Below are 13886 nucleotides of genomic sequence, written 5' to 3' on the forward strand. Positions count from 1 at the left end.
ATTGCTCATGTCACCATTTTGTACCCATACCTGTACTTGTGTCCATGCTTCCTAGCTTGTGACCCAACCCTTTAGACTCGCATAAACTATACATTTTTTCTCTCTTTCTTTTTTCCTCTTTGATCATGGAGTATGCTATGGAAGTAATCCTTTATTTGCTGTCTGATTTTTTATGATCCATCTACAGATAATTAATTGTTTAAAATTATATGTTCAGTGTCTTTTGACTTCAGACGAGGATATAACCCTTCAAGGTTCTTCCATATGCTCTTGCATAATGCACTCATTATGAAACAAAAGCAAAGTTGTCAATAACGCACCATACAGCTGGTACTATTGTATTGGCTCTACGGTACAAATATCCTTTGAAATGCTGGAAATATTGGGGTTTTTTCCAGGTGTTTAAGCTAATATTGATATTTTGGCTGCTACAAGAAGATAAAAGAAAGGAAAAGGGAAACAATTAAAAGGGGTAGTAAAACATGTTATTTGGGCTTATAAAATATGTTGATTTTATGTTACATATATGGCGGTAACTCTGGAATGATACACTAGTTTGCCTATGAAATATTTGGGGATGCCATTGGGAACTTCTTTTAAGACAGCTTTGATTTGGAATCTTATTTTGGAGAAAATGGAGAAGAAACTATCTGGGTGGAAGTGTCTCTATTTATATGAGGGTGGTAGGCTCATGCTAATAAAGAGTACCCTCTCTAGTCTCCCAACGGACTTTTTTCTCTTTTTACTATTCCTAAAGCTGTGGCTGCTAGATTGGAAAGTATTTAGAGGAATTTTTTGTGGGGGTCTTCTTCTGAGGGGAGTTTCAAGTATCCTTTGGTGGCTTGGGAAAGGTGTGTTTACCCGTTGAGATGGGTGTATTGGGGATAAGAAGTGTGGTGTCTTTTAATCAAGCTCTATTAGGGAAATGACTGTGAGGATATGGTCATGAAGTTACTCATCTCTAGTGGAGAGTTATCTTCACTAAATATGGCGAGAGTCAAGGGGGGTGGAGTACTGAAGTCTGTAGGAGGACTCATGGGTGTGGCCTATGGAGAAGCATTAATGAAGGGTGGGAGAGCTTTTCTAAGCGTCTGTCTTTTGTAGTGGGCAAAGGCACTCGTATCCGTTTTTGGCATGATAGGTGGATTTGTGATAATACTCTAAAGATCTCTATCCTGAGCTCTATGTGTGTTCAGCAGTCAAGGATGCTTGCATCTCTGAGGTCTTGTGGAGTTCAGAAGGGGGTACTGTTAGAGTGTGGAATTTAAGGTTTTATAGAGCTTTTGAAGATTGAGAGTTGGTTGCATCTTATTCTCTGTTTTAGCTTATCCAAACTCGTATTCCTCGGGGTGAGAGGAGAGATGCTCTTTGCTGGCTGCTAAAAGGTGATGGTAAGTTTAACACCCGGTCTTACTATCATGCGATTTGGGGGGCTTCGAATTCTCTGTTTCCTTGGAAGGGGATTTGGAAACCAAAGATTCCTAAGCACGTGGCGGTCTTTTTGTGGATAGCTGCTCATGGTCGGATCCTTACTTTAGATAATCTAATGCTTAAGGGTCGCCCCTTGGCTAATTGGTGTTGTATGTGTTGCCGTGATGTGGAGTCCGTAGACCACCTTCTTCTTCATTGTTCTATTACTCATTCCCTATGGTCTTTTATGCTTTTGGCTTTTGGTATTCATTGGGTTATGCCAGGTTCGGTGGCAGGTTTGTTATCTTGTTGGCATCAATGGCTTGGGAAGCATAATTTGGACATTTGGAATTTGGTTCTAGGATGCTTAATGTGGATTGTGTGGTTGGAATGAAATCGTAGATCTTTTGAGGACAAGGAGAAGACGTTGGATGAGTTAAAGGTTTTAAGTCATCGTTGTCTTTTTAAGTGGTCTCGTTGTTAGGGTTTTACTGATTGTTCTTCTCTCTCTGAGTTTATGTCTTCCCTTAGCTTAGTTTCCTGATTACCCTCTTTTTGTTGTGCTTTGTGCTCGTTTTTTCTTGTTGTTCATCATCATGAATATCTTGTACTTTTCTCTTATTGTTTTATCATTAATATTATTTTTCTGATTACCTACCCAAAAAAAAAAAAAAACTGATACAAAATATTTCATTCCCCTAGCTAAAATGAAACAGTCTATGGTAGATTATTGACAACTTTGCATAAAACACATAAAAGATGATTGCAATACTTAAACAATTCCTGGAGCCTCTTTTTAATAGGCTTTAGGGATACATTAAAACACACAATTACATCTGAAGGAATCCTCAATCATAAAAAAAGTTCAAATTCAAATTCAAAATTCAAAAATAAAATCTGATATCTCAAAAAAGTTGGAAATACTTTTGGTTGTGCTCCTTGCATCAGTTTTTATTTTATTATAATGGAATTGTGATACACTTAGTGGTATATATGAGTCATTTTTTTTACCATTACCTTTGCTTTCGATTTTTGATAATTAGGTAGTAATAAATATATTAGTCTGCTTTTTTTACCATTGCCTTTGCTTTCTGATGCTTTTTCTTCTGCTTGTTGGATATCATGAAATTGTATGAGATTTAGTATTACAGTGGATGTCTGAGGTCAATTACATGTTCATGCAGGTAGGGGCACAAACTTCAGTTAAAATGGTAGATTTTGATTTGCCTCTTTTAGCACATTTTTCTGCACAAAAACAATCCACGATTCATAATGGAGTCTCCTATATCTCAAAATCCTGGATGACTGTAAAAGAGCCAATTGGTGTTTGGAGTGAGAACATTTTTACTGTCCAAGGTATATTGGAGCATTTGAATGTGACAAAGGACCATTCTGATTATCTATGGTATATAACCAGGTAATTACCTAGTCTTGAAGATGGCAATGGTAGGATCAGAAAGTGAGTAGGAGAGCTATTTATGTGGCATGACTATGTTTTAACTTGTACCTAGTATGCTATTATTTTGGCAAGATCCTTGTAGCTTTAATGCCATTGCATGACCTTTATGAAGAGAACCAATGTTTGAATACTCTACCCACTTTTTTAATAATTGACTTATTAAAAATATTGACATGATCCAAGCCCAAAATTTGTATTTCAACCATGATCTACATGTTAATACCAAGCCTAAATCTGATATTAGCACGAATCAACTAATTCTATTTTTTTTGATGAATAATAAAGATATATATTGAAGAACACTACCTTATGCACAAAAACATAGGGCAGAGAGAAAAATACAAAGGGAAAAGAAAGAGAAAAAAGAAAGGAAAAGATACTAGATACACAGAAGAGAGCTAAACAACATAGAGAGAGAATCACTAGAGGTGAGTCCCCAAGCCCTAGACCAGTCAAACAGAGAACCACTAAAAGAAGCCAAAAGCTGGTCATCTAAGCTTTCCATGTCCTCAAAAGTCCTCTTATTTCGTTCCCTCCAAAAACACCACATCAAGCATAAAGGAGCTAAATTCCAATGCTAGACAAATGTTTTCCAGGCCAATTCCACCAACCAAATAGAGTATCCGCAACCGATCTTGGCAAGACCCAAGAAAACCCAAAAGACCTAAACACTAAACTCCACAACCAAAAAACCTTACCACAATGTAGTAACAAATGATCCACCGTCTCTCCATTACTACGGCACATGATACACCAGTCTACAAAATCCATCCCTCTACCCCTCAAATTATCACCTGTAAGGATCCTATCCCATATAGCAGTCCACACAAAGAAGGAAACACGCTGCGGAGCCTTAACTTTCCAAACACCTTTTCAAGGAAAAATAATGGGCAAAGGGTTTCTCAACTTATTGTAAAACAATCGAACATCAAGATTTCCATTCTTTGTCAACTTCCATCGCATACGATTTTTGTTCTCAGTGGGAGGTAGATTTGAGCCCAAGGTACGGAGAAAATCATCCACACCATCCATTTCCCAATCATTTGGTCTTCGAGTAAAATGAACATCCCAGATTCTCCGTTCCTCTATCCCCAACCGTTCAAGAGAAGAGGCCATTGATGCCTCTTTATTGAATGCAATCCCATATGCACTCGGAAAAGTCAATTTAAGTGGAGAATCCCCACACCATTGATCTGTCCAAAGCTTCACTCTATCTCCCACCCTAACCTCAAAGTGGATGGTGTGAATACTCTATCGAACATCAAGATTTCCATTCTTTGTCAACTTCCATCGCATACGATCTTCGTTCTCAGTGGGAGGTAGATTTGAGCCCAAGGTACGGAGAAAATCATCCACACCATCCATTTCCCAATCATTTGGTCTTCGAGTAAAATGAACATCCCAGATTCTCCGTTCCTCTATCCCCAACCGTTCAAGAGAAGAGGCCACTGATGCCTCTTTATTGGATGCAATCCTATACGCACTTGGAAAAGTCAATTTAAGTGGAGAATTCCCACACCATTGATCTGTCCAAAGCTTCACTCTATCTCCCACCCCAACCTCAAAGTGAATATTCTTGCTAAAATCCTCCCATCCCATGCGGATACTTCTCCACAAGCCACTCCCATGAACCCCTCTACCTAGCTTGGAAGTCCATCCCCCCCATTCTTCCCCAAACTTGAGAGCTACAACCCTTCTCCAAAGCCTTGCCTCCTCAATCCCAAACCGCCATAACCACTTCCCTAGTAAGGCTTTATTAAAAGTAGTTACTTTTCTTACTCCTAACCCACCGTTTTTCAAAGGTTCACACACCTTATCCCATCCCACCAAATGAGTCTTGGAGTCCCCCCACAAGAAGTCTCTTTGTATCCTCTCAATTTTATTGGCCACATGCGTAGGAATGGTAAAAAGGGATAAATAATAAGTGGGAAGACTAGATAACGTGCTTTTCAGCAACGTTAGTCTTCCACCTTTTGACAAAAACTACTTCTTCCAATCGGCCAACTTACGCCCAATTTTCTCCAAAATAGGATTCCAAACAGTAGGGGACTTAAAAGACGCCCCCAATGGCATACCAAGATAGGTCATAGGCAAAGACCCAATCCGGCATCCCAAAATCTCAGGCAGGACATTGATATTAGGAACCTCCCCAATGGGAACCATCTCACTCTTGAGCACATTAACCTTTAAACTTGTCACTGCCTGAAAACAAAGAAGAAGCATCCGAACATGTAGAATCTGCTCATCTGCATCGCAAAATAGGATCGTGTCATCCGCAAACAAAAGATGCGAGACACATACCCCTCCGCCCCGTCTACCATCAGCCCTAAAGCCTCGAAGCAAACCAGCCCCTTCGGCTCTTTTCATCATCTTGCTAAAGACCTCCATCATAACTAGAAACAACATGGGAGAAAGCGGGTCCCCTTGTCTCAGTCCCCTCGAACTCCCAAAAAAATCAACTGGAGACCCATTAAACAAGACAGAGAATTGGACAGTAGATATGCATGAGCGGATCCACCTACACCACCTCACCCCAAATCCCATTCTCCTCGACAAATCGAAAAGAGCCTCCCAGTTCACATGATCATAGGCTTTCTCAATATCTAATTTACAAATAACCCCCGGAATCTTACTCTTCACCCTACTATTGACACACTCATTAGCAATGAGAACTGAATCAAGAATCTGGCTACCACCCACAAAACTATTCTGCAACTCAGAAATTAGCGAATCCAAAACCTCTTTCAAGCGGTTTGCCAACACCTTAGCCAAAATCTTGTAAACACTCCCCACCAAACTAATAGGTCTAAAATCTCGAATATTGGAGGCATCATTCTTCTTAGGGATTAAGGCTATGAAAGTTGCATTAAGAGATTTTTCAAAGTTACAGTGTTGATAAAACTCTTCAAACACAGCTAAGACATCTCTTTCCACAACTCCCAACAATGGTGAAAGAAAGCCAAAGAGAAACCATCAGGACCTGGAGCTTTATCTCCTTCCAATTCTTTGACAGCTCGAAGAACCTCCTCCTGTTCAAACCTTCGTTCAAGCCAGTCCCTCTCCAACCCCTCAATCTGATCAAACTCCAAACCTTCCACAAAAGGCATCCACTCCTCTGTCTCCTTGTACAAGTTTTTATAAAACTGTACAACTTGGTCTGCCATCTCGGATTCGTCCTCATAGATAACCCCATTCACCTCCAACATACTAATATGATTATACCTTCTCCGAGAATTGGCCACCTTGTGGAAAAATTTGGTATTGTTATCTCCTTCCTTGATGCAAAGCATTCTCGATTTCTGTCTCCACGAGACTTCTTCCAATGAGAGAAGGTTCTGAATTTGAGATCTTAACACAACCCTCTCACCTATCTCCACATCAGAAAGGCCATTCTCCCCTTCCTTAAATTTCAAAGCCTCCAACAATTCTTTTTTCTGACGCTCTACATTTCCAAACTCACTCCGGTTCCACTGAATAATATCTTCCTTCAATGCCTTCAACTTCTTGGCAAGTACAAAACTAGGAGTACCTGAGAAAGAATATCGATTCCACCAAGAATGAACCCTTTCTTTGAACCCATCCGTCTTTAGCCACATGTTCTCGAACCTAAAAGGACTCTTCCCCCTTAATATCCCTCCTGCCTCCACTAAAATGGGGAAGTGGTTTGAAATGGGACGAGGTAAAACCCGTTGGGTCACATCCGAAAAGTGATCCTCCCAATCATGAGAAACCAGAACCTTGTCTATCCTTGACATTGAAGGCTGATCCGAACCACTCGACCATGTGTAACTCCCTCCTTCCAATGGCAAATCTATCAAGCTAAGCTCCTTAATGAACTCAGGAAAATTCTCCATCGCCGAGGTAAGTCGTAATCCCCCCAACCGTTCACTTGGGAATCGAACAATGTTAAAATCCCCTATGTAGCACCATGGAACTTCCAAAAGATGCTGAATTCCAATCAGCTCATCCCACATCTGCCCCCTCAAGTTATTATCATTCGGGCCATAAACCCCAGAGCATGCCCAAATAAACCCTGCCACCGAACTGAAACGGAAAATTGACCCACCATAACCTCCAACTTTTCTAAAGCCCTCCTATCCCACATCATCAAAACCCCACCAGCTGTCTGAACTGCATCCAAAGCTACCCAATCTACATAGGGGCAACTCCACAAGCTGCAAATCAACTGTCTATCCATGCCTGCAAGCTTAGTTTCTTGTAGACAAACTACATCACAGTTCCACTCCCGTAATAAATTTCTAACTACCAAACGTTTCCGCGAATCATTCAAACCTCGAACATTCCATGACACCATTCTTAACTTCATTGAAACTTTAGACTCCCTATTGCAACCTCAGTCAAAAAGTCAAAGACAAGAAAACTATCTCCCATCATAATTAACCGAGGAAATCAAATTCCTCAACTCCCTCTTCCCTTTAACCTTGGAGACAGCTTTTTGGTGAGCAGCATCTTTCCTGTGTACCAGCTTGGCTGCCTCAATCTCCATCTCAAGTCTTTGTAATAGCATAATACACCTCTTCTCATGTCGACCCAAAGAAAGCCCCATCATCTTACTGAAACCTGGAAGTCTATGTTTCACCCAATTAGAAGCATTCAATGAGTTATCAAACCTCCTCACCTCAGCAATACTGTTCAATTCAGCTGTCACAGCCACCTCCAGGGGATTGATAGACATTACGGGGGAAGAACTGTCCACATCACCCAAGACCTCAATAGCATAAGCTGTTTCGACCTCAATCAATGCCAACACCGACTGGTTAGCCTGATGGGATGTGACTGTCCCCTGAATAACACTTGCATCCTCAACCCGACCACCTTCATCACCACCCGAAACACCCCTTACCTCAATCCCAACTCTCGGTGGACTCAGAGCGTAATTGGATAACACAAGGCCATTTGATGCCCTGTCAACCTCTGTTTCTGCCTTACCCAGAGAGAACGGAGGCTTATCGGCGCGATGCCCAACAGAAATAAGACACTCAGCCACTGCCGAAGTCTCCACAAGGTAACCCAAATGCTCAGTTGGAGGAAAGGACTCCATATCTGTCCTTGTGGTGTGGAATAGAGCTATATCGGCCCCAACCAGAGTCGCCGGTGAGTCCCCGGCGAGAAGCCCATCGGAAAAAGGATCACGGTGCACCTCCGATGCCTTCGCTGGACAACAGTTCTTCTCGGTTTGACCTGCCGAGCTCATCACCGTCATCGAGGCTTGAGGTCGCGCTGTTTCGGCCTTTTCCGGTGGTGCTGGTGACTCCCCAGCGATATCTACGTTGGCACTTGTGATGTCCTGAGCACCCAAAGCAACGTGAGGTGCTTTGGACCTCCCCGATGCATGATCTACCGGGTTTAAAAGACTTGGATCACCCAGGGTGGGCTTTGACCCCCTTCCATTGTAATTGGGCTAGTGGGCTCAGGATAATGGATCACCGGATGGCCCACATGAGTACCCTTCTGGTCTGAGCCCACCACAGAAAAATTGTAAACCCGTGACCCACTAGACACGTGCTCCCTCTGCTCCCTCTAACCTGTTGAGACCCAAATAGAACTCTTACGTCCCCCTTTATTCCACGCTACACTCCTTTTTCCCTCCTTATTTACAGCTACAGTCAAACTTTTTACTGTCCCATCAGAATTCCCCAGTTCACGATATTTTCTATAACCATGTTCAAACCCATTTGATTTGAAAAGCAACGAAGATCTTCTATTATTTCCTACCAGATTTGTCTTTCCAACGTTAAACTCCTCAGTACTGCACCGAGCACCCCCAACTCTACCTCCTAGATTCGTCGGACCTGGTAAGCTCGTGCAGTTTTCAGAGATCTAACCCTTGAAATCCTTTATGCTACTCTTAAATATAGCTCGTGCAGTTTTCAGAAGTAAAATAAATCATTTTCTTTTCATGAAAGAACAACAAAACATTTCATTCTAAATTTCTTTCATGAGAATTTAATTGTTCCATTCAAAGTATGAATCCATATTTTAAACTAGCCATTTCTCTTATGGTCACAAAAACATAAATCTGATAAATTTGTCTCTTAAATATAAAGTTCAAGGGGAGATTGATTTGGAATCCTATTCTTGAGAAGATGGAGAGGAGATTGGCATGCTAGAAGAGGATGTATCTGATAAATTTGTCTCTTAAATATAAATTTGTCTCTTAATTAAGAGTACTCTCTCAAATTTGACAACATATTACCACATATTTTCTATCCCTCTTCCCTATCCCAGTGAAGGTGGCTAAATGCATTGAAAAGTTACAAAGATATTTTTTAAAGGAGCGGTATTGGTGAGGAACACAAGCTTCATCTAGTGAAATGGTACTAGGTATGTCTCCCTTTGCAGCATGGGGGATTGTTAGAAATTTGAGAACCTTCAATCAAGCTTTACTAGGAAAATGGTTGTGGAGATATGGGAATGAGAGAGAGATGTTATGGAGGAGGATCAATGAGATTAAGTATGGAAGCAATTGGGGGTCTGGTGCTCAAAATCTGTCTCCTGCCCCTATGCTTTATGCCTGATTCACTCATTTTGAGGTGGGTGACAGATATAAAGTAATTTGGTTGACTTGTGGTGTTGGGGATTCCCCACTAAAGGATTTCCCAAATTTATTTTTGATCAGTCTGGATAGAGATTCTTCCATTGCAGATATACTACAATTCAACAATGGGGTGAAGCGTTGGGATCTTTATTTTTTTAGGTCGGTACAAGACTGGTAGCTGGATTCCTTGGATAGGTTTCATCTTCTGTGTCTGGAAGGGAAGATGACAAGATGTGTTGGAAGCCTAATAAGAGTAGGTGTTTTGAGGTAGGAGGATATTACTGGCTTCTATGTCCCTCTAATTCAGTCCATTTTCCATGGCACTTTATTTGGAGATCGAAGATCCCTCCTAGGCTTGCATTCTTCTCTTGGAGTGCTGCGTTGGTGAGGGTTTTGACTACGGATAATTTATGGAAGAGAGGTATCAGCGTGATTGATTAGTGCATTATGTGTAAACGGAATGGGGAAAATGTGGATCATTTTGCTTTTACATTGTCCTATAGCTTCTAAGATGAGGTCCTTGGTTGTTTGTTTGTTTGGGATCCATTGGGTTATGACATTGAGGGTTATGGATCTGCTATCCTCGTGGCAAGGAACTTTTGGTTGCACCATAATGCTGCAATTTGGAAGATTGTGCCACGTTGTCTAATATGGTGCATTAGGTAGGAGAGGAATGCTAGAAGTTTTGAGGGTTGTGAGCAGTCTATCATTGAGCTTAAATCTTTTCTCTTTTTATCTATGCTGGATTGGGTTAAAGCTCTTCAAGCTCTCTCTTGTAATTCTTTCTCAGATTTGTTAGGGCTATGTTTGTTGAGATGTTGATGTTGGTTTTTCTTTGTATACTCCCTGTATACCTGGAAGTTTTGCTGATTTTTTAAAAGAACACAAAAAGGTAAATCTTATAAATTTCCCTGATAAATTTGTCTCTTACTTGGTGAATTGTTGAGCTAACTGATTGTTAGTTAGGAAGTTACATTTGAGCAGCCTAGTTAAACGAGGCTAACTCTTGTTTTGCAAGAATACAAGTTATAAGAATTTTCTTAAGCTTCTAATTCCTTCTCAGCTCCTATCTCTTTCTCTCTCCTTCTACCTGGAGGATAGGTTCCCTCGAAGAAACCAGCTTACGTTTCATTTCCAAATTTCTCTCCAACACCATTATTCTTCTATTACAGTTAAGGTCAAAGAGGACCTTAACATTTCTCTTTACTGATACCAGAAAAAGAAAACTTAGTACATAGATTAACATTTGGGACAAGAATACCATTAGTGTGACCAAAATAAGAATGAAGAGCATAGATAAAATGATGCATGCCATAGTTAGTTATTAGAGTTATAGGTACGAGATACCACTACCTATCCAAAAAAAAAAGGTACGAGATACCACCAAAAAAAAAGAAAAAAGAAAAAGTATTGATCCAACCTCCTTCAATTCAATCTGGTCAACATTAAAAAACCAAATTTATGATGAATGATCAAATGCCTCATGTCTTTCATCTTTTATATAATAAAAGAATTGTAAAATGAGAGTTCATGTTATAATATGCGTCTACCTGTGATCCAGTCATTGTTTGAAAGTGAAGAAGAGGATATATTAGTATCAAATTGTGGACTTTCATTATTTTATATATTTTTCCTCAATTTCAAGCATACCAATGAAGATTTCTTTGTTTAATTATTGAACGTACTTTTACCAATCAAATTACTTACTCTTTGCTGAGAAAATTAGATATTTTGATTAGTCATTTTCTAATTTTTATTCATTCATTCTTAAATGTAGAATATACGTTTCTGATGATGACATTGCATTCTGGGAGGAAAAGGAAGTTAGACCAACACTGACAATTGATAGCATGCGTGATGTGTTGCGTGTATTCATTAATGGCAAGCTTATAGGTAATTAGGCATTGTCTCACAATATTACTTCCTCTTATCTCAGACTTTTCTCCGTTGAATTCTTCCTCACCATTCATTTGCGCATTGGATTATATTTTTGTGCAACTTTTTTTTAGATATCTCTGACTTAATTGAGTATTGAGAAATGATGAAATTAATATGTATGTTGAATGTTGACAATGTCATAATTAGCCAAATGCAGAATTAGTACCCAAGAAGAAAAAAAGACTCAAACTGCTTAGGTTATATATCAAAACTACTCTCTCTCTCTCTCTTACTTGTCACCTATTTCTAAACTCAACTCCAACTTGGTATCAAAGACTTCCAATCCAACCCTAGAAGCCATTAAAGCAACCTGGCAGTCATTTGAGTCAAGGTGTGTAGTAGGAGGGAGATAGACTAGAAAATAGGGTTGGGCTTAAGTTATTGAAAAATGCTAGCACCATAAAAACTTACACAACTTTTGCCACAACTCACTATGTGGCGAGTTGTGAGTGGTGAGGAAAAAGTGGTGGGTCCATGTGAGTCCACACCTCCATCACTCACAAATTGCCACATGGCAAGTTGTGACAAAAGTTGTGTAATTTTTTGTGGTCCTAGCATTGGTTTAATTCATTTCCAGTCTGATCTACTAAAATCAATATAGAATAGAAATCTTGTCAATTACTATTAACTGATTCTGGACTTTATATGTTTTGTATGTGTCACTTCAATAGGCTTTGCTAACTTATACAGTATTTGGTCTTTTGAAAGTGAAGGCAGTGTGATTGGTCATTGGGTCAAGGTGGTCCAGCCTGTTCAGTTTATCAAAGGATACAATGATTTGTTGTTGTTATCTCAGACAGTGGGTTTGCAGGTAAAATTTTAGTTTATTTCAAGCCAATGATTGGATAGACTTCTTATAGCTTTTCATTTCTAGAGTTATACTTGTCTGCCCTGCCTTCTAGATATAATGGTTAACAGAGGAAAAGGGAGGGGCCAAACAGGTGAGAAATATTCACCATGTGGGCTTCTTATTGAAATTAAAAGGAAAAAAAAATCTAAGATTCTATTTTCTTTAAATTTTATTATTTCTTGGGTCAGTTTGATTCTCTCTCTGTCCCTTTGGATTCTCCTACCATTTTTATTTTTTGGAGTACACATTCCATTTTTATAAAATAGTTTTTAAGGACTGATTAGTTTTTGGCCTTCCTTGAACCCCTTTCATATATCTTAGTTTAAGAACTTAAGAAGAAACTTGAATCTGTTAATACAGTTGTGTAGAGTTTCTAAAGCATAAGTGCATGACTGTTGTGATAATTAAGAGTTTTTTAATACACTGTATGACTGTAATATTCAGTTCAAGCAGAACGTACTTTGAGTCATCTATTTCTCTTCTTGCATTCTTTCTTTCAAATTGCATACATTTCTCAACCCTTCCAATCATTAAGATTCAGAAATCTTAATAATCTTATACTTAGTATTGTGACAGGAAGTCTACCATATTGTTATTCTAGCCTTTTTTTTAAAAGAAAAGGCCTCTCATTGGGCCTGTTTTGTTTGTCTAGCTTGATATTGTTGTCTTGTTGACTTCCCTTCCTTTATGATTACTGATTGTACATAGATGATATAAATTCTTCCTGCATTCTCTAATCTTTCTTCCAAATTTGATAGAACACATCTGATGCAGGGCATTTCAAGCAACTATATGCCTATATCCTAATTCACTTGTAACTAATTAGTTAGTTAGTTAGTTAGAAGATTTCTTAAGCCTTAGCCTATAGGATTTAGACACTTGTCAACCATCTAGAGGTTGCCAATGCCAAACAACTAGCATAAGTAGGAGAATGTAAGCTCTTTGTAAATCAGTTTTGGTAATTGAATGAATTGTTAGCCTTTGTGTGCTATTTGGAGCTAAGTGTTCTTGCAGAGGTACTTATCCACCTATCAATTTGATCTAAGTAACTCAACCCTTTCATTGTTTCTAAACCATACGCAAACAACCCATCACGTTCCCTGCATCAAACTGGTATCAGAGCTTGAGATCCTTAGGATTTAAGTTCGTTTGCAATTTGTTTCTTCATTTTCTGTCCAAGAACCTATCAAGATTCAGTCTTGATTGCTTTTCCTAGCCTAAAATACCTCTCTTCCCAAACCAAAGCCTTCATATGTGCTAGCAATTAGTTTGAGTAGCAAGAAGCCATGGTTTTTGAGAAGACAAGGAAGGATAAGGGCAAGAAGCAAGCTGCTCTTGCAATAGAGGAAGATGATATTGCAGCCAATGGACCAAGGTGTAGAAGGGTTCAAAATGGCTTAGAAGCTGAAGTGGAATTATTGAGGAGGCAACTACAAGCCTTGACTGAACAATTGAGAAGAGATAGGAAGATACAACAGCAATACTACCAGCATGATACTGCTGGAAGTGTAGCTTTATATGAGGAGGATCATGAGCAACCTTTTGTTCATATTCCTAGGAGGAGACGAGAGGTATGGCCACAATCCTGTGAGGGTTCAACCAAAGATGCCAAACCAGAATTGGGAATCAAGATTTGAGATTGAATTCCTTGAATTTGATGGCAGCTTGGA

The 13886-nt window shown here is 39.5% G+C and overlaps 1 protein-coding gene across 1 annotated transcript in view; it reads left to right on the top strand.

Annotated features, from left to right (window-relative positions):
* LOC142624461 (beta-galactosidase 9) overlaps nucleotides 1–13886 on the top strand; it is a 62619-nt gene that overhangs the window by 32191 nt on the left and 16542 nt on the right. Inside the window, exons 12-14 of the mRNA XM_075798030.1 lie at nucleotides 2595–2827; nucleotides 11206–11321; nucleotides 12080–12177. Of these exons, the coding sequence (XP_075654145.1) occupies nucleotides 2595–2827; nucleotides 11206–11321; nucleotides 12080–12177 (447 nt within the window). The remainder of the gene's footprint in view (nucleotides 1–2594; nucleotides 2828–11205; nucleotides 11322–12079; nucleotides 12178–13886) is intronic.

Source organism: Castanea sativa, chromosome 2 (assembly GCF_040712315.1).
Source record: "Castanea sativa cultivar Marrone di Chiusa Pesio chromosome 2, ASM4071231v1".
Taxonomy (NCBI): domain Eukaryota; kingdom Viridiplantae; phylum Streptophyta; class Magnoliopsida; order Fagales; family Fagaceae; genus Castanea; species Castanea sativa.